At 34.4% G+C, this 23,865-nt stretch overlaps 3 protein-coding genes and 1 non-coding gene across 5 annotated transcripts in view; 1 reads left to right on the top strand and 3 right to left on the bottom strand.

The window, feature by feature from the left end:
- Positions 1–9,213, bottom strand: LOC21405906 (DNA-directed RNA polymerase IV subunit 1). The gene is made up of 18 exons (XM_024173291.1): positions 9,127–9,213; positions 8,159–8,279; positions 7,928–8,052; positions 7,244–7,297; positions 6,940–7,170; positions 6,639–6,794; positions 6,441–6,536; positions 4,478–6,358; positions 4,217–4,386; positions 4,040–4,115; positions 3,845–3,963; positions 3,283–3,428; positions 2,533–2,792; positions 2,270–2,443; positions 2,019–2,156; positions 1,373–1,626; positions 1,002–1,113; positions 1–733 (listed from the first exon to the last, which is right to left on the bottom strand). Exons 1-18 carry the CDS (start codon positions 9,211–9,213, stop codon positions 527–529), a joined length of 4,407 nt encoding a protein of 1,468 aa, XP_024029059.1. The 3' UTR covers positions 1–526.
- Positions 9,214–17,560: 8,347 nt separating this feature from the next.
- LOC21405905 (calcium-dependent protein kinase 10) lies at positions 17,561–20,975 on the top strand. Of its 2 annotated transcripts, none has more exons than XM_010109744.2 (5): positions 17,561–17,735; positions 18,329–19,012; positions 19,134–19,430; positions 19,840–20,241; positions 20,330–20,975. In XM_010109744.2, exons 2-5 carry the CDS (start codon positions 18,424–18,426, stop codon positions 20,584–20,586), a joined length of 1,545 nt encoding a protein of 514 aa, XP_010108046.1. In that variant the 5' UTR covers positions 17,561–17,735; positions 18,329–18,423; the 3' UTR covers positions 20,587–20,975. The 2 variants fall into 2 exon arrangements, with proteins under 2 accessions (XP_010108046.1, XP_024029082.1); XM_024173314.1 differs by having other exon boundaries at positions 18,223–19,012.
- Positions 20,976–21,855: 880 nt separating this feature from the next.
- TRNAG-UCC lies at positions 21,856–21,927 on the bottom strand. Its single transcript has one exon. It is a non-coding gene; the product is annotated as a tRNA-Gly (tRNA).
- A 351-nt stretch (positions 21,928–22,278) lies between these two features.
- LOC21405904 (nucleoporin NUP100/NSP100) overlaps positions 22,279–23,865 on the bottom strand; it is a 4,884-nt gene continuing 3,297 nt past the window's right edge. Inside the window, exons 7-9 of the mRNA XM_010109743.2 lie at positions 23,450–23,575; positions 22,763–22,852; positions 22,279–22,645 (exon numbers count right to left, since the gene is read on the bottom strand). Of these exons, the coding sequence (XP_010108045.1) occupies positions 22,514–22,645; positions 22,763–22,852; positions 23,450–23,575 (348 nt within the window). The 3' untranslated portion in view covers positions 22,279–22,513. The remainder of the gene's footprint in view (positions 22,646–22,762; positions 22,853–23,449; positions 23,576–23,865) is intronic.

The raw sequence follows: 23,865 nt of genomic DNA, 5'->3' as shown, positions 1-23,865 counted from the left end.
ATACATTATGAGAAATGGGGTTGACCTTTACAAGCTTCTCTTTGCTGCTTCAACTACATCTTTTCTGCCTGATGGGATATGCAAAGGCAAAGAAAGTTATAGTGGAAGAAGCAAAAAGAAGCTTTTGAAAGGTTTTATGATGTGTAGGAGAAACTATGAAAGTACAAAAAGAACATGGCTTTCTACTTTCCTAAGGGCCTCTACTTGTGTACAAAATATATATATATATATATATTTTTTTTTTTCTTCCTCAAAACTTGTACAACTTTCAAAAGGTAAAAGTTCCGAAAGACATCATTCTTTGATGAATCACCACCACCGTTTTGTTAGAGTCGTCAGTGCCATTGTTCGGGATAAAAATCTAGCCAAGTCCCCGGCAAAAAATGAAAAGCTTAGGTGAGTTGTAGCTGCCAACTAACCTTAGTTAACATGGAATTGCCCAAGATAAAATGCAGGCTTCGGATTTATCAATCAACATTGCAGGCAAACGAAAACCAAATTTTTCTCCAATGCTAAAGTGACCAGCTTACATCCGTGGTCTTGAGGGTATATCTACACGGACTTGATCATTACCATCATATCGCATGTTTGACTTGTAGATTTCTGCCGCTTGAGGATCTATGATCTCAAGAGCACCAAGTACACACTTGCGATACGAGAAATCTTCAACAGTACCGTCTGCCCTTACCAGCACAAAGCAGCGTGAGCTCTGATGTTTAGGGTGATATGCAACCTATAGAGGAGGAAAAGCGTCATGGAGAAGTACATGTGCAACTTAAACATTAATAGGGTGATTTGAATGCTCATATTTAACAGCATACATTGAATTTCGCAAGTTACGTTCTTTATGCGAGGCAGCCTCCAAGTAGAGTAGAAACAAAAATTTGCTTAAAAGACTTAAAATGGTCACATTTTATACATGTACCAAAATTCCAGGTTATACAAGGGCAAACCATATTTTATAAGAGCAAGACAGTTTTATTTCTTCTCCATTAAAATACCTTTATGTCCTGAAATCCTGTGCCAATTTTCTCATCTATCCGGGGATGAAAATATAACGCTATCATCAAGGTTGACTTGTCCTTGTGATCTAGGCTCTGATTTATTGGATACCTACATCCAAAAAAGTTAGTAAAATATACGAGGAACTTTTATGAAATAACAGAAAAGTCAAAAGAGGAGCAACATGATCAGGAGTAACTTAAGCCCCGTTCATTTCACCAATTCGAGTTTAGAATTCGGGTTTTACTACAGTAAAAAGCTCTCACAAACAGTCACATCTAACTTTTTTACTACAGTAAAAAGCTCTCACATAAAGTCACATCTCAACTCGAATTAAAAACTCAAATCAGCGACCTAAACGGGCCCTTACTTGTTCAAGATTTTCGCTAGAGCATTAGATAGGATCCAAATATCATCCAACTTAAAAAGCTTCTTTATCCTGTCTTTCGAAATGCCCAACTTTTTAAGTCCTTGTGAGACAGACTTGTCGTACAACAGCAGAGCGCCAAATTTTACAGATCTATGGTTCTTGGCATCCGGTGTTTCATTTACACCCTGCACATCGGGACTGATGCCAGTCGCCAGCATATCATAAACATTTATTGGCTTATCGACCTCATGTCCCTGATGATCACGCAGAGAGGAGTGGATTGTTAAAAACAGCAAGCATTTTGAGTGAAATAAAGCAACAGTATACAAATTACAAAAAAAAAAAAAAAAAAAAAGAGCTATCCTATCGGGCTCCACAAAGAGATGAAAGGTAGCTATGTAGGGAACCAACTTTTGCGGGACCCATTGAATTTCTTGCGGAGCTAGCTCCCTGTGGAGCTTTTATGAACTAAACAATAACATTAATATTAAAATTAAAACAATTGTGGTACAACATGGGGGAGAAAATAATAACTTCCGTAGCATGTTGCTTTGTTTGAGTTAGACACCGAAATTCTTAATCCAGAAAACAACACGTAATCTTGCTGCTGCTTCTTTTTTTGTTTTTTTTTGTTTTTTCTTTTTACCTTGCCAGAAAAAACAAGTTCAAACTGTCCACCAGTTCCCAAAGGTGGAATGTTTCCCCATGCTAAAGCATCCAAGGTCCCGTGAAGGCCATCTGTGACTTCAGCTTTTGCAGCTTTGATGAAGCAAGCAGCAGGGTTCTGCAACGTATTCCAATAAGCATACATGAAGTTAGCTATACAAACATATAAATGTTTAATCGAAAAGGGTATTCTATGGCAAAAACAAAAGCAAATAAATAATGAGAACTCACGGAGAAACACGCTTGCGAAAAGGGTGTTGCAACAGAAGCATGCTCTCTTTGCCGTGCAAGTCCTTTCGGAGTCAAGCCGACAAAATTTCCTGTAACTGATAGTGTGTTGGCAACCAGAAGTAGATGTTCAGGAAGTATAGTCTTGCCAACATCAGATACTGCTGACTCCAAATTCTGCAGTTGAAGATGCATTACAGTTGTTATAGGTATATAGGAGTTTGCAGAGATTGAAAGAAAAAATGCACCAAGAAAAGGGACTTTACATTGAGGAAAAATTTCCATCCAGAATCTATTCCATAGACTGAACAGAATTCATTCACATTCTCTGGATGACTGCGTGACCAATCAATCAAATCCATGATTCGCAGACAATCATTCATGAGAGTACTCCAATAACTTTTTACACCACTATCTCCTGACATAGAAACTTTTAAGTAAAGTTCACCAGATGAATCACGGGTAGCTTTCGATGTGTTTGATCGATCGCTCCACAAAATATCTACCTTCTCAATTTCTCGAAATCCTAAAGAACAAGTGGGCAATAAAGGAAACATGAACCGGCATATATGAGGGGTATTTGTATAAATAAATGGAAATTTCATAAATTGACGATATCCCTAACTAGTCTCTACAAGAAAGACACATCCTTCAAAAGAAAATCAGCAATATTGTTCAATAAATACGTTTCAAAAGAAAATCAACAATATTGTCCCCTCAAATGAGTCTACCTCTTTGAATCCTTTCACGTGAGGGAAGTTTTTATTAGCTTCACAAGGATTACTCAGATATGATAGACAACCTTTAAATATAAGATTGAATATTTCATACTTAAACCGCAACAAATAAATAAATAATGTTATTCAAAGCTAAGCAAGCATTCTGGCAATGATCAAGAGAAAAAATTGAGAGTCCTAAAGGACCATCAAATGTTAAGACGTAAAATTCAAGACTTTAAAAGGCTATATTCCTCCACATACGAAAATGACATGCTTAGTAATTAGTTCACACCTCACCTTTTACAATTGTTTCAAGCAAAAAAGGTATCAACAGATCTTGAACTGTAATTAACTGTATGACAGAATTCTTGGAGCACTCAATACTAACAGTGATGCAACATGTGTCGTTGTCTTCCTCACGCGTGGCGGGTACAGAACAATCCCTACCATTCCATCAACCAAGTCAAAAAAAGGCGAGCTGCAAGCATAGATATTACAAGATGTACTAATGGCAGAATGACACCTCAGATTTGGGCATATGCGTAATGAAATTTTCAAGCAATAACTCAATATTACATACAGTTAAATTAAAAGAGAACTGCTTTTGCTCAGACACCGAAAGAGAACTTACAAATAGAAGTTTCGGAGAAAGTTGAACTATGTGGTCATAGCAAAAATTAATTTCATACACGTAAAACCATGTCTAAAATGGAACTCATTCTAGTTGACTTGATATATGAAAAGTGTAATTCCCATGATCAAATGGTTATGCACGCTATGCACAAGGGAATAGGAACAAGAGTAATTCTTAATTCCTTATTCTCGGGTCAGATAAAGATCAAGAAGAAGAAAAGCTTACTTGCTCCGTATACGCAAGTTTGGCAATTTGACTTTTGATCCTTTTCTGGAGGTGCTATGTCTTTCATAAAGAGAATTAATTACAGATTGCACCGTGAGTCTTCTTCTCCTCAAAATTTCCTGAAAGTTAGTAACAAATTTCCATCAGAAAACAAGACTCGTATAAACAAAGTACTTCACTCCAAGATTGTACTACCTTGCTCATATGGAAGTGACAAACCCAAGGGCTGAAACTTTTTTGAGATTTTTGGCTACCAGCCTGCGAAGTGAAACTGGTAGGAAAATAGTATAAGCAATAAGAAGGAAATAAAAAGAAAAGCAAAAATTTGCAGCGGAAAACTGAGAGAACAAGAAGCAACGGGTAAAAACTAACGTTATCATGACGGTTGAAACAATGTCTGAAAACATTAGTGCCTCCAAGTAATTTTTAACTTCCAATGCTGCATATTCATAACCATGCCTTTGTCTTCCAAGTCTCCGAGACAAATACAACAACATAGTTTGCCCACCTTGTCTTTTTTTTGAACCACATTCCAAGGCATTCTGTTTCACCAAGAAAAAATATTAATCAGAGGAACCTATTAACGCATCATCACATCAAAAAGGGAGGGGAGAGAGAGAGATGATCAAGCACCTTGAGATTTAGCAATGGAGAAGTCTCAAGTAGACTGATTGGCTGATCCAAAGCGCTATATGCAGCTTCAGAAATCGCACAAGCAGATAACGAGCCAACAGGTTGGCCAGCTATCTCAGAGGTGCCCTCATCAGTACCATAATAAAACTGAACAACATGGCTCCCGTAACTGTTTCTTATTGTTCCATCATACGCAATGTACAGATCTCGCATGAAGTACATCAGCCTGCGGTGAAGGGTCCCAGGAAGTTCAGCATTATCGCTGAAGGAACTTTCACGACTTGTCACAGAATGAACAAATGATTCCAATGGGTTCAAGCCAGTCAAAAAAGAATTGCCCACCACAGCATAAGGGATGTATGACTTGGCAGATTTGGGAGCGTCAGCATCCTCCTGGATTAAACAAGACACTTTATGCTCATTCCATGCAGCACACGAAAGCAGGTGGGGAAATCCAAATGACAATGGAACAAGGGAATGTTGCAGGCCGAGACACATGCTATGTTGAACTAATTTCAGCAGATTGCCCTTGCTTCCGGCTTTCAGCATAGTAAGTAAGGAATTGTCCTCACATGCATATCTGAAGGCAAGAGTTTGGATATCCCGAAACACTTTCTTGAAAGCATCGATAGATGCTTGACTAAGCACTGCTGATCTCTGCTTGTCATGGCTTAATTTTTCCACTTGAAGAGATATGGGACTCAGATCCTCCATGCTATCTTCAGTAAGGAAATCCCAACAAGTATTCAGCAACTGCTTGAACATACATGCCTGCTCCGCTTCTTGTAAGCCATAAAATATTTCGTCCTTCATGTTTTTCCAAGAGCTTGGGTCAGACGACAGGTTCAAGTCCAGAAGAGAAACACTCAGACCCCTCGTTGATAACCACTCGCAAAGAATTTCTTGTGCAGCAAACAAAATGTCAAGAACCTTATCCGGAAAGTTCTTTGCAAGACTTTGGAAAATATTATCTGTGTCCCGTAACCAGGAAGATCCTTCAGCAGATATAAGCTCCCCATTTTTTATATATACGTTAGCTGAAGAAAAAACATAATCAAATCCTTCCGGTAAGAGCATGCTGAACACCTGTTTTCCCGTCCAAACAGGAGTACTTAATGAGGGAGCTTTGATAATTGCTGGGGACAAAGGATGATGCGAAATAAACATCTGCAATTGCTGCATCTGAAACCGATTAATGGTAACACTGTCCTCCAACATCAAATGGGCCGCAGTCAAACTGTCTTGGCTTAGCGAAATGAGGTTCTTACCACTTTGCCCATTGAGCAGTTGTTTATCCAACGAAACAAGCTCTTTGAGCTCGACTCTAGAGGCCACTGATTGAGGAATATAGCCATGAAGGCAATCACCATCAAAATCTGCACGAAAAGGAGAGCAACAAAGTGGATTTAACGACAAAGCTGACCCTGTCGGAAGAACCTTAACAGAGAAAGCCACATGCGAATGCTGATGAATGGATGGAGGCCTATTTATCAACACAAGATCTCCATCGCTTAGAGGCCTATATATGGTGTCTCCGATTTTCAGGAAATCAGTAGGGCGTACCCGCACTATATGAGAATCACGATGAATATAGATTCCTTGCTCAGTAACGCGCATATCCCGACAAGCATCTGACTTTTCCAAGTTCAATTTGTTCAGAACAACAGAAATATGCATCCTCTCTGCAATACGAGCGGGTATACCAATCTCATTAAGCCTGATGTTTGGATCACCAACGACAACCATGCGAAGACAATGGTCACTGCGTTTTCCCAAAACAACCTCTTTCACCCATCGTGAACCAGACGTATTTGAAGGACCCTCATTTGTCTTTTGCTGGGCAAAAAGCACTTCCTTACTTGATAATTTTTCAGAGTGTAACTGCGAGTAGAAAGCATAATTATTAGCAAGACTTTTGACTGGGATTTACAGAAATACAAGAAAACAACAAATGGTGACCTGCCTTGGAAATTTTCAGACAGTCCAAAATACGAGAAGCCAACTCATTCGGCGTCCCCCGAAAACCAACCAATTTTTTATAGGTAGACGTTCGTTCATCCTACAAATCATAAAAACACAAAAGGGAAAAGAAACAAGCATGAGTTGCAATTTACTAACCCCAATCAATCAAGAAAAGCACAAGAGAGAAAACGATTCATACATATTTCAATCGTTGCCCGTTAGAGAATGCATGATGAAATTCTGTAACGCGATGACAATTTGGAGTTACAGGGAAACAGTTGAGAAAAAGTAAATCCGTCCTTGGAACAAACTTTTTGATGAATTCGGGATCTACATCTTTTAACAAATAATGAACCTAAAAGCACAGAATAGGGCATCATAAATCTGAGTATAATATAGGAAAAGTTGCACAATCGTCAATGATCAACCAAAAAAAAAATGCACTTTATCAAAACTAAAAGTAAACAACAAATATATGTGCACACAAGGAAGCAAGATACCTGAGCATGTGACAAAACTCTTCTGTTTGGTCTTATGCAACTTTCATCTAGAAGTTCATCTTTTGGTAGAAACTCCCAATAATCAGCTGGTAACACACGTTTTGGTCTCTTATTCTGGAGTGTAACCGTGCTTTCATTTACCTCCGCTATAATAGCACTTTTCTTGAGGTGATCATATTCATTTGATGAAACTTTAAATTTCGTTTTTGGGTACCACTCTAATGAATTTCCCTGTTTACTCCAAAGTGTTAAAATTCATGATATTGAAATGCTGCACAAAGAAGTAAAATGAAAACAAACTTACAACACAAAATTTGCACCCCTTTGGCTGACGCCTACCGTTAGAAGAATCAGGGTCCTGGTAATATGCAGTACACAAGATATATTAATATATTAAAAAAATGAGCGACAGCAAACATTCTATTTATCTGAACTTTATATTCTCTACATTTTCCCAACCAAACAAAACCGGATATTTCCATTTTGGGGAGAAAGAATAAGTCTTAATATTAAAAGTATTACTCAGACATGCAATAGTTTATTTTCATCTTTAGATTTAAAAAAGAGTCAATTTTCTGCATTGAAGAAAACAAACAAGAAAATACAATTAGCATGGTTATATCAAAAGGAACCAATATCCTAAAGAAAGTTATTTGAACCAAATCAGAAAAACGTAAAGTTTAACATTTTGCAACAAATGCTCCCACTGTCATCTAGACAAAAATATGTTCTTGGAAAGAATTTTATTTTTCTTGTTTACGGAAAGAACATGGAATTATTGGCGCCCAAATCATTAAGATCACTCCATAGAATAACTTTTTTTTTTTTAGGATATCAATAGAAACCTTGGGAACCTAAAGTAAATCAAATACTGAAAAACACCCACCCAGTTTGTCCATGAAAGCCAGTAGACTTTTTAAGTTATTTGTATATAGGGGGGAAAAACATTCAATCAATACCGATCAACATGAGGCACGTGGTACCTCACCTTGACCCGAAGATCTTGCCTGATAGATTTACATCCTGGGCAAATCTTGTTTAATACTTGCACAACTTCCGATACAAAGTACGGATTCAGAACTGTAAACGGAAGTTTGATGTGGCCAAAATGTCCTAAAAAATAAACAAGGTTATCTGAGTACATCTAGTAGCAAGGTAACCAAAGCATCTTATTATGAAATACGAAGTGTGAATATTAATGTAACATGTCAATCCATACCTTCGCAGGACTTTGAATCATTCGCACCACACGTGGAACAACTGGAAGACGGATTGGGAAGTCCCAATCTAGGATCGGTCACCTCATTGGACAACTCAATTGACATGACAGACCTACTTTCCTGTTAAAGAATTACAACATTATGAAATTCTGTTTCAAATGAGGAGAAAGTCAAAACATCGTAGAGTACAGAATACAGAACCAATAATCATTCACTCAAACTTTTTGCTATAGAGTGGATAATGCATTGACATGCTAATCAGACTAAACTTCACAAAAGATATAAGTGAAAGTCCTAAGAATTTTGTGGCGTCAAAAGAGTACAAATCTGACTGCCGAAAAGATGATGCTTCATCTTTCCGACATGCTAATCTAAACTTCACAAAGGATATAAGTGAAAGTCCTAAGAATTTTGTGGCGTCAAAAGAGTACAAATCAGACTGCCGAAAAGATGATGATTCATCTTTCTTAATAAAAAAGTAATAGAGAAAGATTTGCCAACAGACCAGCATGTATGTACTCATGTATGCATATGATTAATACAAGAACACGGGCATTCACATTAACCCAAGTAAGGCAACTCAATACATGTACACATATCAATAATTTGTATCTAAACTCGGTCCTATTATAGTGGAAATTTCAGATTACCCAATACCACAATCATGATGTGTCTGAAAAAACTAATCCCTGGCTAAAAGCATGTTTATTTCGCGGATAAAGCAGAGGATGATACTCTAACAGAACTTGATGAAATTCTAATGATTAAAAATTGTGTACTACCGCAGAATTCTCCTTATTTTGCAAGAGCAAAAGAAGCAAGCTTATATAAAAAACAACCAAACCATGAATTGTTCTAGTTTTTATGGCCCATCCTAATAAGAACAATACAATGTTCTTCATACCATTTAGGCTCTCCACGCTACAAACAAACAGGAAATTACATGCAAGAGTAGAAGAGTGCTTACAGTATCTTCCTTGTTCGAAATAGTAAAGGATATGCTAGTCAAGACACCAAATGGAACACGTTCATCTTCATGCAATTCGTTCTCCATGATGCCTTCAGCAATAAAAATCAGACAAAACCTAAAGTACTACAAAAATACAAAAACAATGTGAGTACAAAGAAAACACTATCACCTGATAAGAAGACAAGCCACACCAAAAATAAGAAATAAAAAAAAAAAAGTCATCTTCATTGTAAACAAAGATCATTAAAACAACAGCACATAAAAATAAGGAACTCTCTAATTTACCAACTGCAAATGACGCGTGCCCAGATTCTTAAAATTCTCAGATGTGGGTATAACAAGAATTAGATTCATAAACCCATAAAGCTGAGAAAAAGACACCCCAAACCTACCCATACTAATGAACCAAACATTTAGCTCAAATGGCCATCACCACTCATAAACCCACGAACATAGAAGTAAAAATAAATCCCCCAGGTTTCATTATCTCAATGCCATTATGAAAAAAATAAATAACTAAATAAATAAATAAAATAAAAAAAACTCAACACCCTTTTAGACACGATCAATTTTTACAATTAGCAGAGTAATTAAGCCATCACCAACACAACATTCATAACCGCATTGTGAAAATCTCCTCTCTTTCGACCCCTCAATAGCCAAAAACCAACAATCAAGCACAAACATGCAGAAAACAGAACAGAAAGCCTCCATGCAAATTGCAAAAGCCATTAATTTTAAAAACCCAGAAACCAAAACGACACAACAGAGACAAGCATATCGGAAAAACGATCAAACCCAAAATCAAAACACGGAAAAATAAACTGCCCAATAAAGAAACGAAGCAATCATCCATATTAAAAATACGTCACAGGAAAAATCCCACATACCCTTTAAAAAAAACAAAACAAACAAACTTTACGAATTGAAAGAAAAAGAACTCACTTATTTCAGGTGAAACCGAGAATAGCAAGCACCAGGGTTGATTTTTTTTTTTCTTTTTGGCTTCGAAACTTCTAGGCAGCGAAAAGACGATGGCAATAATAATGGGCAGAGAATGATCTTTTCAATGGAAGTCACTTTCTGGAGTGTGATACTTCGAAATATGAAGAGTTAAAAAGTGAAAATTATTGAGTAGAAGAGGAGAGAGAGAAAGAACCCAAAAGGGCTTATGGGCTTTAGAGAGAGAAAGAGAGGAGGGGAGTGTCGCCGCCGGTCTGGTCGGAGTTCAGCAAACGACAAACACTGAGTTCGATGACTTGAAACAGGAAAGAAAACCGAGGTCGAGAAATTTGCTTTTTGGTACTCTCTTACATGTATACCCCTTCTTTTCCTTGTAATTACTAAACTGACCCTTCCTTTTTTTTTTTTTTTTTTTTACATACTTGATTTTTGGTCTTTGACTGGTAGAGGGTAGTACGTATTCACTTTTTTTGACTTGGTGGTGCGCTTTTTCGGCCCTTTGGTGGAGTCCTTTTGTTGTTTGGAATATAATCATTAATCAACTTGCTTGATTTCAAGAAGAAAAAAAAATTGCTTATTTTTATGGGTTGAATGAGATATTTTTTGCTGATCGGTTCAATGAGATATTATATGCTATGGTTTTCACTTTTTGGAACACTTGTTGAATATTTAAATTTTGTGTTTTAAATGTTCCCTATGACCCTATGGATACAAAATGCTAAGATCCTCGTGGGCTTAAAATAATAAAAAACATACATATCAATGTTACAATGCTAATGACGAGCTTTAAATATAAAGCATTTTTTCCTTTCAAATTTTATATTGCCACGTTTGACTTGTATATGTAGACAATAGGTTGAATTCACAAATTCACATTAGTGTTTAACATGATTATTATTGAAGTTGATTCTATCCATGTTATAATTCATAACATATTATTTAGATATTACGAGGTTTTAAAAGAAAACCACCGTAAAATTAAGAAGATTTAGGGGTTATTTTGTTGGGAGATTCGTACCCCGATTTGAATCATGATTCACAGTTCGCTACAGTGTTTTCTCTCACAAAAAATACACGTAAATTGAAAATGACTATAATCTTATGATTCTAATCCATGAACCAAACGTCTCCTTAGTGATTTATCATTGTTTTAAATGAATAATTTCGTGATTGTAGACATTATATAACAATGATTTCATGTTTAAATTAAATCTAATCTCTCATTTAATTTAATTTCATGTTTAAATTATCATAGTTGTAGACATAATGTAACGATATTATTTCATCTAATCTCTAATAAGATAAATAGAGATTTAATATCTAAATATTAAGGATATACTAAATTAAATTATTAAAAAAAATACAATCTATTTAAATAAATTCCATCAAGTATCGTTATCACGTTTCTAATACTAATTTAATTTCTAAGTACTAAAAAAATCTAAATTAAAATCTCGTTAATTTCACCGATTTAAGTTTTTAATTTCAGTTTTACTATAGTTAAAAGCTTTCACAAAAAGTCACATCTAACTTTTTCTACTACAGTTTAAAGCTCACATAAAGTAAGGGCTTGTTTAGTTCGCTGATTCGAATTGAGATGTGACTTTATGTGAGAGTTTTTTATTATAATAAAAAAGTTAAATGCGACTGTTTATAATAATTTTTTATTATAATAAAATTTGAATTTTAAATTTAAATGAGTGAAATAAACGAACCTAAATTTAGTTAGGGGACGTTTATTTTTTATATTCGTCCCTGATTCTAAATTATAATTTATAATTTTTCATAATATTTTTTCTCATAAAAAATATACATAAAATAAAAATAATTTTAAATACATAAATCAAACGTGATTTTTGTAAGTTAAATTTTGCAGAAAACATTGATTATCACCAAACAGAAATACAATCAATGTGGCGCGCATGCAGTGTACGTAAGCATGAAATGGAATATTTGATTATTTTCTAATGGTTTTTCTTTTCCTTTTACGCATGCTAAGATGACATAATTACATTATTAACCGTTTTATCTGTGTCAGTATCTCCCTATTTCTTTTCTTTTCCCGAGAAAATACTATATGGTTTTTTTTCCGCTTGAAAATACACAATGATTTCTTGTTTTTAAAGATTTAAGTGCGTTTAGAACTTGTTCTAAAATAATTTTATTTTTTATATAAAAATATAAATAAAAATATTTTTAATTTCAGACAAAAATTATTTTTAAAAATGTGTTTAGTAGTTTTATTAAAAATTTATTTTTTCTTATCAAAAAATGTGTTTAGTAGTTTTATAAAAATGTGTTCAGACATAATTATGTTTAGAATCGTTTTCATTTTCATTTTCATCTTTAATTGTGTCAAACATCATTTTTCTCCCGTTTTTATTTTTTCTTTCTCAAAAAATGTGAAAAATAAAAACAAAAATAACTTCAAACACAGTCTTTGTTTCTTTTAAGCTAACAGCTTATTTGGTGGAGGGGTATATGAACCCCTATTCAAAATTTTAATAGCGTTTTCTTTTATAAAAATTTAAATTTAAAAAGACTTTGTTATAATATTTTTTTCACATAACTTTTAAAAATTTAAATACTGATAAAAACTATTTTGTTTGAATTCACGAACTAAATAAACTCTATTTTTTTTATATGGATTGTCTTCATCTAATTCACAAAACTTCTTTAATTGCAATAGCATTATTTTTTTAAAATGTAAAAAACTAAAAATTTATTTTATAAATTTCAATGCATAAAATTCATGAAAAAAGTAGATATATAATTTAGATAACAATGTCTTGAAGTACAAAATTGAACAACGTATTAAATTTGAAATTTTATTTAATTTTAAAAAGAAAAAAGAAAAAATTATTACGTAATTTGGTGGGAAAAGCAGCTCCATTACGCGCGCATACGTTGTAGATCAAATCTTTTTTTTTTCGTAGTAGTGAACCGGTTTGGTATAAGAATATAACCTTTTTTTTTCAAAAAAAAAAAAAGTTATTAACACAAATAACACCTAAGACTTACACATTGAAGTTGTCTATCCTGAGTTTCAGTTTTGAAGATTATAAACATGGAGCTTCTTACAGTGAAACCTGAAAAAATAAATTATTGGCTGATGATCTTGTTTTTTAGCCATTAGATATTTATTAGAAATTATATGTTCTGCATAATTTTTTTAAGCGATTTTAATCAAATTTAACAATAAAAAATGTACAAAAGCACCTTATAAAAATATTATTAAAAAATTGACAAATATGGTCATTTTGTTAGGAATCCGACATTTATGGACTTTATATAATGTGGAGTTACTTACAATGTTCAAAAGTGAAATTTGGAAGCCAAATTACTACAGCCTGTAATCTCAGACGGTATTTTGTAATTTTTTTTTTTTTTTTGTTTGAATGAGAACGATTTAGATAAAAGGCAGAAATGCGTGTAAAGGGTCGGGCATTCCCTCAAAATTGGATGGTAGAAAAAGAAGAAATAATTATACTTTTCAAAATATAAGGTGAAGTAAAAAGCTCATTTCACCAATTTTAATTTAGAATTTGAGTTTTATTATAATAAAAAATTATCAGAAATAGTCATATTTATTTTTTTATTATAATAAAAAATTCTCACATAAAATTATATATCAACTCGAATCAATAAATTAAACGACTACAATCTCCACCATTATGTGGGGTTTGTATCATTTCTGATTGGCCAGTCAAAGCTTTCACGACATAAATAAACAAAAAAAAAGACAAAAAAATAAATATCTATATATATATATGTATATGTACGTATGTATAGGATTGTGGGAAAAAATAGCTATTGATAAGGCTCCATTTCGTGAAGTAGACGTATATCAAGTTTTGTTAGTTTTGTATATATTTTGTTTCGATGCAATTTAATACGAGACTACATTTTCTCTACCATTAAATGCTTCGTGCAAATATTAAATCCTACCTAACTCTTGAAGAACGTGATTTTTATGTGCTTTCTCTTTCACTCACTGAATAAGATGGGTGCAGACTGATAAGAACCCCACCAATCTAATGAAACAAAGAAAGTGAAACTATAGATATCTCATTGGCTTGTTTGAAGCATAATTTAGTTGAACAGATTTATCGGAACAGAGCTCCATCATTTATAAATATTTTTGTACTCTTCTTCTCTTTCAGTTGGCTTGGCCCCATTTCAAGAAAATATATATTTTTAAGAGTTATTTCACTATGAGTTGGTCATTTTAATAAGGTCTCATTCATTTTACTGATTTAAATTTTTAATTTCAATTTATATTAATTAAAAACTCTCACAAAAAGTCATATTTAACTTTTTTTACTGTAATTAAAAGCTCTAACGTAAAATCACATTTCAATTTAAATCGGCGAACTAAACAAGACCTAAACTTTTATAAATAACAATAATGCTAATTGAGTCCTTATGCCCTATAATGTTATATATGTATGTGTATTTTATCAGTTTATTAGTGAAGTTGTTTAATTCCAATTAAGATGATTTGTTTTTATATGTGTTTATAACAAAAAGACGAATAAAACCTCACCCATATACCCTATTAAAATTGTCTATCACTATTGAGTTTTTATTAAAATACTATCTAAATACAAATTTAAGTTTTGACTCATCCAAATATAAACTCAAATACATTCTCAATTCAAACCATAACTTAAATTACAACTTAAACTCAAATTTAATTTAAAATCTACACTCAAATTACTATAACTCAAAAATACAACTGAATAAGTCGTAACTTTCTCGAGCTTTGAGCCCAAAAGAAAGAGTTTGTTCAACATTAATTTATTTCCCATTTCCGAAAAGAATGAGAAAAATACATTAAAAAAATGTAAAGTTGGACCATGAGTGGAAGCAAACAAAGGATTTTGTCGCGTGGTTGTCGTTTGAAGCAACGTCTTCAAGTATATATGGAATTAATGGACAAAGGCCGCATTCCATCATAGGAAGAATGTTACCATAAAGGAAGAAAAGCAACAAATAAATTCTAGTAAGAAATTATGTGAAAACTAATGGGGGGCCAAACTTACCGATTAAGAGCCCAGTTTAGTATGTTGTTGTCTTGTGTAACTTAATCATATAGTAGTATTTATAAAATACATGATGCTTAGGACACTTTCCATATAGAAGTAGAAATAAAAGGGTTGTTCTTTTGTCTAAAAAACTTAAAAAAAGATAACTCGAGTTCTAACTTTATTTAAGTTTATATTCTTTTAAGTTTCAACTTTATTCAACTTTACTCAATTTTATTCAAGTTACAATTTCAACTCAAATTATAACTCAAATTTAACTCAAAAACTACACTCAAGTTACACTCTAAAATTTAGAACAACCCAAAAATCTTCTGTCTCATAATAACATGTTCTTCTGATTCACTTACATCATGAAAAGAAAAAAAGTTACCATTTGCCTATCAAATTTCTATATATATATATATATATATAATCCTGAATTCTCTCTTCCTGTTAAGAGATAAGGAAATAATATTCAAGTTTAGAATTGTAAACAAATTAAATTAAAAATGCAAAGAATTTACTTTAACTATAGGTAAATTCATACCTATACATGCAATGCTGAGATCAAGAATTTCCCCACTCTAAAGAAAACATTTGCTGGCTGAATTTTTGTTGTTGGTATAAGTTCCTCACAAATAGAAATTAAAAATACTTGGTGCGTTTGTAATTAGTTTCAGATTATTTTTGAAAACGTCTATGCACGTCTTTTAAGATATGAAAAATGAAAACGGTTTGTCAACCGTGTTTGTTTAGCCAATGTTTTGAAAATGAAAACAAAAATAAAAAACAGTGATAATGATTTTTGTGAAGAAATTAAAAAACGGTTAAAAGTTATTTTTCTTTTTCTATTACTCATCAACAATGTTAAAATATATTAATTAATAATTATAATCAAATATGATTGTACTTTTTTATTGTACTCAAAATAATTTTTTAAAAAACTAACCAAACACAATTTTAAAATCGGTTTCAAAATAATTCTCCAAATAATTTTATTTTTACTTTTGTACTAAAAATAAAATTATTTTAAAAACATTACTAAACGAATTACTGTTTTTTTGAAAAATAAGAGAAAATTATTTTTCGAAAGCTTGACTTAACTGAACAGTTGGCTCATTTATTTGGGCCTTTGAATACCATCTTCTTGCTTCCAGTCTCCTCCTGCATTGGGTTGGTTCTCGTTGTATATCTATATCTATATCTATATTAAAGAAAGCATTAATACCATAGAGAATTGGCATTCCAAAGATAATTTATAAAGATTAAATTTAGTTTGCACACAAAAGTGTTAAAAGATGAATGGTTAGATTTCAACTGTCTAGCTAGCTTTATTTACACGCAATTTTCTCACTAAGGTTAATTCTTAGTGGTTTTTAATTAATCCTTAAATATAAAGACAGACTATTGATGTTTATGTCACGCACCACCTTAATTCATCAACTTTGTTTTAGTACCAACTACCAATACCATGACATAGTAACATTTTGACCTTAAACTTCCTCTGTTGAGAAAACATTGGTTTATATTTTGTACCATTACAACATACATTTGTCAGTCTCGTGACAAGGGGGATCGGGTGGTGGGGTAGGATTTAAGAGAGATTACGGATTTGATTCCGTATTGTATATATATAAAAAAAAAAAAAAAAAAAAAAAAAAAAAGTAAAGTGGACATTTGAGTTAGCAATTTTGGTCATAATTTTTTTTTGAAAGGAAATCATAATTTGGTTTGGATCTTATGACTATAAGTCAACTCTTTCCAATGAATGAAATTAATTATTATTAATCTTGAAAAGAAATTAGGAGTAGATTATCATTATTCAAGGCCAAAGCCAATTAGGCAAAAATGCCCGTTGGCGTACAGCTAATCATAGCTGGGATATATGCTCCCTCCCATGCTTCATAACCAACACAAATTCCCCGTGTTAATGGGCCTAATTTCCGAACCTGGGGCCCACTTCATGTACTTCTTCTAATAGCCACTTGTACTGCCCCACGTGGCGAAGACCCACATGATCTGCATCTCCAACATGATGAAGTTGAAGTTTTAATGGTGACACAATCATGCCCATCTAATACCATTGGTTCACTCACTTTGTGGGTCCCATAATCCACTTCGGCCCACCTTGAGAACTACCCCCTTTCCCTTATTCTGTTTTATTTACCTCCCCTTCCACCCAAAAAAAAAAATTTTTTTGGCATACCAAAAAATTATTTATTTTTATTTAGAAGTTTCCTTCAATCCTAATAAATTGAGCAATGGTTGTAGGTGGGCGAGAGCAATCAAATGGGAAGTTGCCCATAATAATGACATTTATGTCATTGGATAATTCCAACTCTAGACCTTAAATTACCAAAATTGGGTCTTTGGGGACACGTGGCAGATGCACATGGTGTGTTGTAACTTTATTATTGCAGAAGATAGAGTTTAAGTTCGAATTTATAGTGATTTATTAATTCATAAGAAACGGGCATTTCCCGGTCAGAGAGAAGAAAGAGAATGAAAAAGACAGAGAGAAAGAGAGCATTTTTGAACAGGTGAGATGCCAATGACTACTGGTTTGCTCGTGGGACGCATTGCCATGGCAAGCTTATACCATGGCTCTTTGACAAGGTCAGTTTCTCTCTCTATCTCTCTATCTCTCTATCTCTCTTTCTCTCTTTCTCTCTCTTCAGTCCGCAAAATGTGAGTTCTTTGCTGTGTTTTTTGAGAAGAAAAAAAATCTGCTCTTGAGGGGTATGGGTTTTGATGGAATTATTCCTGCTAAATTTTGATGCTTTCAGTCAAGAGATTCATGCATGTATCTGGGTTTCTGTTTTTTTCTTAAATTTTTTTTCTGGGTCTTCAAGTTTACCGGTTCATGTGAAATCGAACTTAGTTCTAGAATTTTCAAAGTTATTAAATTTGACTTTGAGTTTGAAAAATGCGTGTGATTCAGTATTTTGCATATGGGGTTTAAGGGCTAGCATGAAAAATAGGATTTTTTTTTGAACTGTTAGCAGCCGAAAGAAGAGACTCAAAGAAAAATTCTAACCCAGAAGCCTGAGATTCAAGCAAATTGTCTGAAATTTGAAATTTGAAATTTGAAATTTTGCTTCAGGTGACTGACGTGGGACACTAAAAGTTTATATCTTTACACCATGTTTTTTTTATCATGATGAGTTGAGAGATGTGTGATCATGACTGATCCCACTGAAAAACAACAGCAGGATTACCAGCTGGTAATGCAATGACAAGAGTTTGGATGTGAAAGTGTGATTTTGAGTTGATTTTTCCTCAAGGACCTTCGTGTTACATTGTTATGGACGTAGCCAACGGCAAAGACATCAATCGACCTTCAACTCGGTTGTGCAACTGCTACAAAGTGGCAAACCTTAGTCAGACAATTTTGGACACAATCCAAGTGTCAAACTTGAAAGACAAGTACGTTCTTGGTGAACAATTGGGGTGGGGCCAGTTTGGTGTAATCAGGGCGTGCTCAGATAAATTCACCGGGGAGGTTTTGGCTTGCAAGTCCATTGCCAAAGATAGATTGGTAACGGTGGATGATGTGCGCAGCGTTAAGCTTGAGATCGAAATAATGACTAGGTTATCTGCACATTATAATGTCGTAAGTCTCAAGGCGGTTTATGAGGAGGAGAATTATGTGCACTTGTTGATGGAATTGTGCGCTGGAGGGGAGCTTTTTCACCGGCTTGAGAAGCAGGGGAGATTCTCAGAGCACAATGCGAGGGTTATCTTTAAACATTTGATGGAAGTGGTTAAGTTTTGTCACGAGAATGGTGTTGTCCATAGAGATTTGAAACCAGAAAACATTCTCTTGGCCACCACATCCTCGTCCTCGCCTATTAAGTTAGCAGATTTTGGCCTTGCTACCTACTGCAGACCTGGTAAGAATTTTTGTTTCCTTCTTTTCCCCCCTCTCGTGTTTATGGATTAAATTCATACCTTTCCAATAAGTTTTATTATTTATATGTTGTTATAATCATTTGGTTTTTTTCGTGTCTACAGGACAGAAATTGCAGGGAACTGTGGGAAGTCCATTTTACATAGCGCCTGAGGTACTTTCGGGAGGTTATAACCAGGCTGCTGATGTTTGGAGTGCTGGGGTTATTTTGTATATACTTCTTAGTGGGATGCCCCCCTTTTGGGGAAAGACTAAGTCAAGAATTTTTGATGCAGTTAGAGCTGCAGATCTTCGATTCCCTACTGATCCTTGGGATCGCATATCTGAAACCGCTAAGGACCTCATCACCGGAATGCTTCGAGTTGACCCTTCTAAAAGGCTCACTGCTGAACAGGTTTTAGGTAAGTCATTGCAGCATTGTGTTTCAGGATCATTATTATACTTTTAAGGATTATAGCTAAAACAGTCCAACTTGTGCTGACTAATTACGGAATGGTGGTGATGGGAAGTTTTGATACGTAGTTGAGTGACACCAAACATGTTGTAGAAATTCTCTTCAAACACCATCTCTGAATTTTATTGGCATATTCATGATTCTCAATAAGAAAAAGCTTAATTGAGAGTTGGTGGTTGAATTGAGCAGCTTATTCATGGTCTAATTAATCGAATCCAGGAGCTTAATCCTCTAAGCGCTTGCCCTTTTCTGGTTAATGCTTTTGAACTTGGTTAAAATTTTTAAGCCAATCTTTAGAGACCAACAAGGTGCCCTATTTCAAGCTTTGCTCCTAATAAGATTACTATTCCTTGCAGCTCATTCATGGATGGAGGACTGCGCTCAAGGAGCTCAAGAAACATACGACCAAGATAACCAAGTTTGCGATGAACTTGAAGTGTGCGGAGGTTCTTTTTCTACTCCATTTATTGCCAGGACTGAGGATTATACCTTCAAAGGTGATGAGAAACCAAGACAATCACCTGTTTTCACATGCAAATCGTCTTTCGCTTCTTTCTTAGAGGATGATGGCACTCCTTGCTCGGCATCTGGACGTTTTTCCTTTGGCAGCTGCCACGAATCAAGTATGACAGAGTTTTCTTCCCCAATTCCATCAATGCCAAGCTTCACCTTTTTCAGTCCAATATCGAGTGTAGTTCAAGGAAATATTTCATTGAGATTCAGAGCTAATGAGTCATCATTGGATGTGATTTATAGTGGTAAGTCTTTCTTTCACACAGACCAAAACATAAGCAATCATGCACTTGTCCGTGATATTGTATGGTCTTTAACATTTGGAAAATGCAGAATCAAGCATGGAGAAACTATTTCCGCAGCCTGAACTTTTGCCTGATAAGCGCGGCGTTGGAGAAATAGAGCGTAAAGAGATTCGAAGAGGAGCTACTGGGACTAAGGTTGCAGGCATCCACAACAAAAGGAACCACACGATTGGCCTCGGCGAGTTCACTCAGATTAATCTCATTGTAACTGAATCGGTCATCCGCTGGGCGTCGTGCACAGATATTCCAACCGCTCCGTCTCTTAGATTATCACTTGTTTGCTAGAAGAATAAGATTAACCGAGCTTCCGGACCAGCCACAAAGAAAGAAAAACAAAACATGTTTACAGTTAACGATTCACTGGGGGGAAAATAGCTGATGAGTTGATGAAAGGATAACTACTACAACATGAGGAGTTGAACTTTGGTCTTAAAGCGTCCTTGCCTTTATTTATATGCTGTACTAGAGTGATGATGCTTTTCTGATATGGGAAAAATAATGTGCTGTAAAATTTTCTATTAGGCTTAAGGTTATTTATGGGTTAATTGGCTTGGTTTTAGAATCTACGAACAAGGTGTTGGGAAGAGCAACCAATCTGTAATTTCTAATTTCTAATGCTTTTAAATAAATGTAATATATATCGGAAACTCGTACTATATCTATATGTGTGTGGACAGGAATATATACTCATTAGAGTTACAAGTTTGGGTTGGGTTAAATGGGTCGGCTCCGACTTTAATTTTTTTGAGTTTAGGATCGGGTTGAGCCAACCCTCTCTTTTAGGGTCAGGTCGGCCTGATCCAAACATTATATTTTTAAAGATTTTTTTGAAAATACCTTATAAAATTTCCGGCCGGGTTGGTCGTAAATTTTTTAGGCTTATGGCTTGGCTGGGCTGACTTCTCTCTTTTAAGGTCGTATTGGGCTGACCCTCTCTCTTTTAGGGTTGGACTAGTCCGGCCCAATATTTTCCTTTGAGTTGTCAGGCCCGTGCTAGGCCGGACGACCTCTAATCCTCATTTTGTAGTGCATCTGGTATAAACACAAAGTGAAAGAAAAGGAAAAATGGAATGATATATAAGAGCCTTTACTGTGGCTTATTCATTGTTCATGTTCAGATGGAGTGTTGTTACGCTAAAGATGTCAGTGGGTCAAATATATCCTTTAGAATTTTTCTTAAGGCCGTTTGGAAAGTGTACTCAAACTATAATTCTTGATTATGACATTTGAAATTTAAAATTTTTGTGAGAAGAAACTATATTTGAATGGAGTTTTGTTACACTAAAGATGTTAGTGGGTCAAATATATCATTTGGAATTTTTCTCAATGCATGTTTGAAAAGTATACTCAAATTATGATTATTGATTCTGACATTTGAAATTCAAATTTTTTATGAGCAGAAAACACTAGTAGAATCAATGATTCAATAGAAAAACATAACACCAAACTAAAAAAGAAAGCTATCAGAATTTATTTTAGAATTCAATGATTCAAGGAAAAAACATAACACCCAAAAGAAAGCTATCAGAATTTAAAAATAAGGGGAAAAAAAGCTGCGTTTGCCGGGAGTCGAACCCGGATCTATTGCTTGGAAGGCAATTATCCTAACCGTTGGACTACAAACGCTTTCACGTCATTATTTCAGTTTTTTAACCTACATTAAAGTTCCTATGGGATAAGTATATAGTCAAAATTGACATCGACCGTACAAAAAAGCGCAACTCGATTTCATTCACTTGTCTTGACGACATTATCAACACCAAAATATTTATTAGAAGCATTACAAACTCTTTTTAACATATTGAAAATTTGAGTTGCATTTTAAGCAATAGAATTGTTCGTTGGATCCTTCGTATCATTATGAAATGACTACTTGTTGAACAAGGAAAGAACGTAAAGATGGAAATGCGCCAGATTGAGATTGACCCACATAAGATAGGTAAACCGCATTTAAGTATAAATTAAAAGCTTGCAAAAGATCACTAATATGCTTTTTCTTACGTTACAAGAACAGTAGTATCTCATAACGGACAGGAACTTTATCAAGACTTGCACATGAAAAATAACTTTCCCTTCTTATGGAGCCTCAGAAAAGAGAGCTAAAAAAAGCTCCTCTCCAAATCCAAAAAATATTGATGCTGCAAAATCCATGCTACCTATTGGTACATTGTTAAAGATGAGGTAACTAAAGATGTTTTACTTATTGCGACTTTCAAGATGAAGGCGCATAGTCTTGGATTGCTGTTGCTAGTTTATTTCGATCCTCCTCTGTTTTCAATCTAATCAAGAAGGTACGCGCCACGGCATTGTCGTTTTTACCACCACCGTTTCCATCACCATCTCCCTATAAACAAGAGAAACTGCTTTTATGACACGACTCTAGTTAACTAACTAGTTTGTGACTAAATGAAATGGAACTATAGTTTGTCACCATGCAAAATTCAGAATCAATATATATTACCGCACTATGAAATATCGCAACAATGGAATTCTTTTGTGTAGTCGTCTTGATACCAGGATATATTAAAGCATTAAGCAGCAATTTTCCTACCTGAGAAAAGCATGCAAAAAGTGAAACTAATGTGAGAGCTCCGAATGCAAAGCTAATACAAAATTTCATTGGGATGACCAAATAAATAGGCGGAAAAAGAGAACTCATTACAGCAGACTAATATGTCAGAGAATCCAGAAGGGCATAATTCAAACTTCATACATGTAAACCATAATGTGGGAGAGAGAAGTAGAAGAATGAGTATACTGTAGATTAAAGTATTTCAAGGAGAGAGGAAGGTATATAACCGTAGAAAATACTTCTTTTCAACAAAAATTCTGGAAGAAAAAGTGTTGACTTGTGGCGGAAAAAGAAATTGCAAATGCCATATATATTGACTTGATAATGGTCCGGTATCTCAAAGAGAATAGCAGAAAGATGAAAACAGCAGAAGAAACAGATGTTTCAGTGCCAATTTCCACTGACGGGAGCTAAAATATCTTCTATTCACACTAACCGAACTCATATGTTACTTGAAGCCTTGCCATCTCAGAAAACAGCATTACGATTTTTTGTTTTTTTGTTTTTAAATCATTTTATGCCAATAGTTTCCAATGCCACGACTTGGAAGGGAAGTAAGACTGGAAGAAAACATACATCATTACGAACAATAATCGTCGGTTTGGATTCTTTTGCACCCTTGCTAACACCCTCTTTGCATTTTATAGAAAGCTGCCCCGTGCCTTTATCTTTCCATGGATCTCTATCTGCAGGGTCACTTGACTGGACACATGAAAACACAAAACAGAAACGGAACAAAGAGCAAAGAGCAAAGGTTAGAACACATATAAACATCACATATTAGCATGCATTCGGCAAATGAATAGCAACTCAGCTTCCGTATTAACAAAAAATAACGCAATTAACTGTAGGTAAAGAGAATAATTAACCACGGCCATCAATCACATCATGCAACTAAACTATGAAATACACAAAAATAGATTTGCATAATTCTTTCATATTGGAAAAGAGGGGGGGGGGGGGGGAAGATTGGTGGGGCAAAAAAACTCCAA

Source organism: Morus notabilis, unplaced genomic scaffold (assembly GCF_000414095.1).
Source record: "Morus notabilis unplaced genomic scaffold, ASM41409v2 Scaffold87, whole genome shotgun sequence".
NCBI classification, from domain to species: Eukaryota; Viridiplantae; Streptophyta; class Magnoliopsida; order Rosales; family Moraceae; genus Morus; species Morus notabilis.
The sequence above is the reverse complement of the archived record's forward strand: the minus strand, read 5'-3'. Positions and strand labels throughout refer to the sequence as shown.

Bases quoted from the DNA above. Each gene is read 5' to 3' on its own strand.
- LOC21405905 (XM_010109744.2), top strand. From the start codon at position 18,424: ATGGACGTAGCCAACGGCAAAGACATCAATCGACCTTCAACTCGGTTG. The intron at 19,013-19,133 runs GTAAGAATTTTT...TCGTGTCTACAG, and splicing joins TGCTACCTACTGCAGACCTG to GACAGAAATTGCAGGGAACT. The intron at 19,431-19,839 runs GTAAGTCATTGC...TATTCCTTGCAG, and splicing joins CACTGCTGAACAGGTTTTAG to CTCATTCATGGATGGAGGAC.
- LOC21405906 (XM_024173291.1), bottom strand. From the start codon at position 9,213: ATGGAGAACGAATTGCATGAAGATGAACGTGTTCCATTTGGTGTCTTG. The intron at 7,298-7,927 runs GTGAGGTACCAC...GCATATTACCAG, and splicing joins GGCAAGATCTTCGGGTCAAG to GACCCTGATTCTTCTAACGG. The intron at 6,537-6,638 runs GTATGAATCGTT...TATGATTTGTAG, and splicing joins ACGGGCAACGATTGAAATAT to GATGAACGAACGTCTACCTA.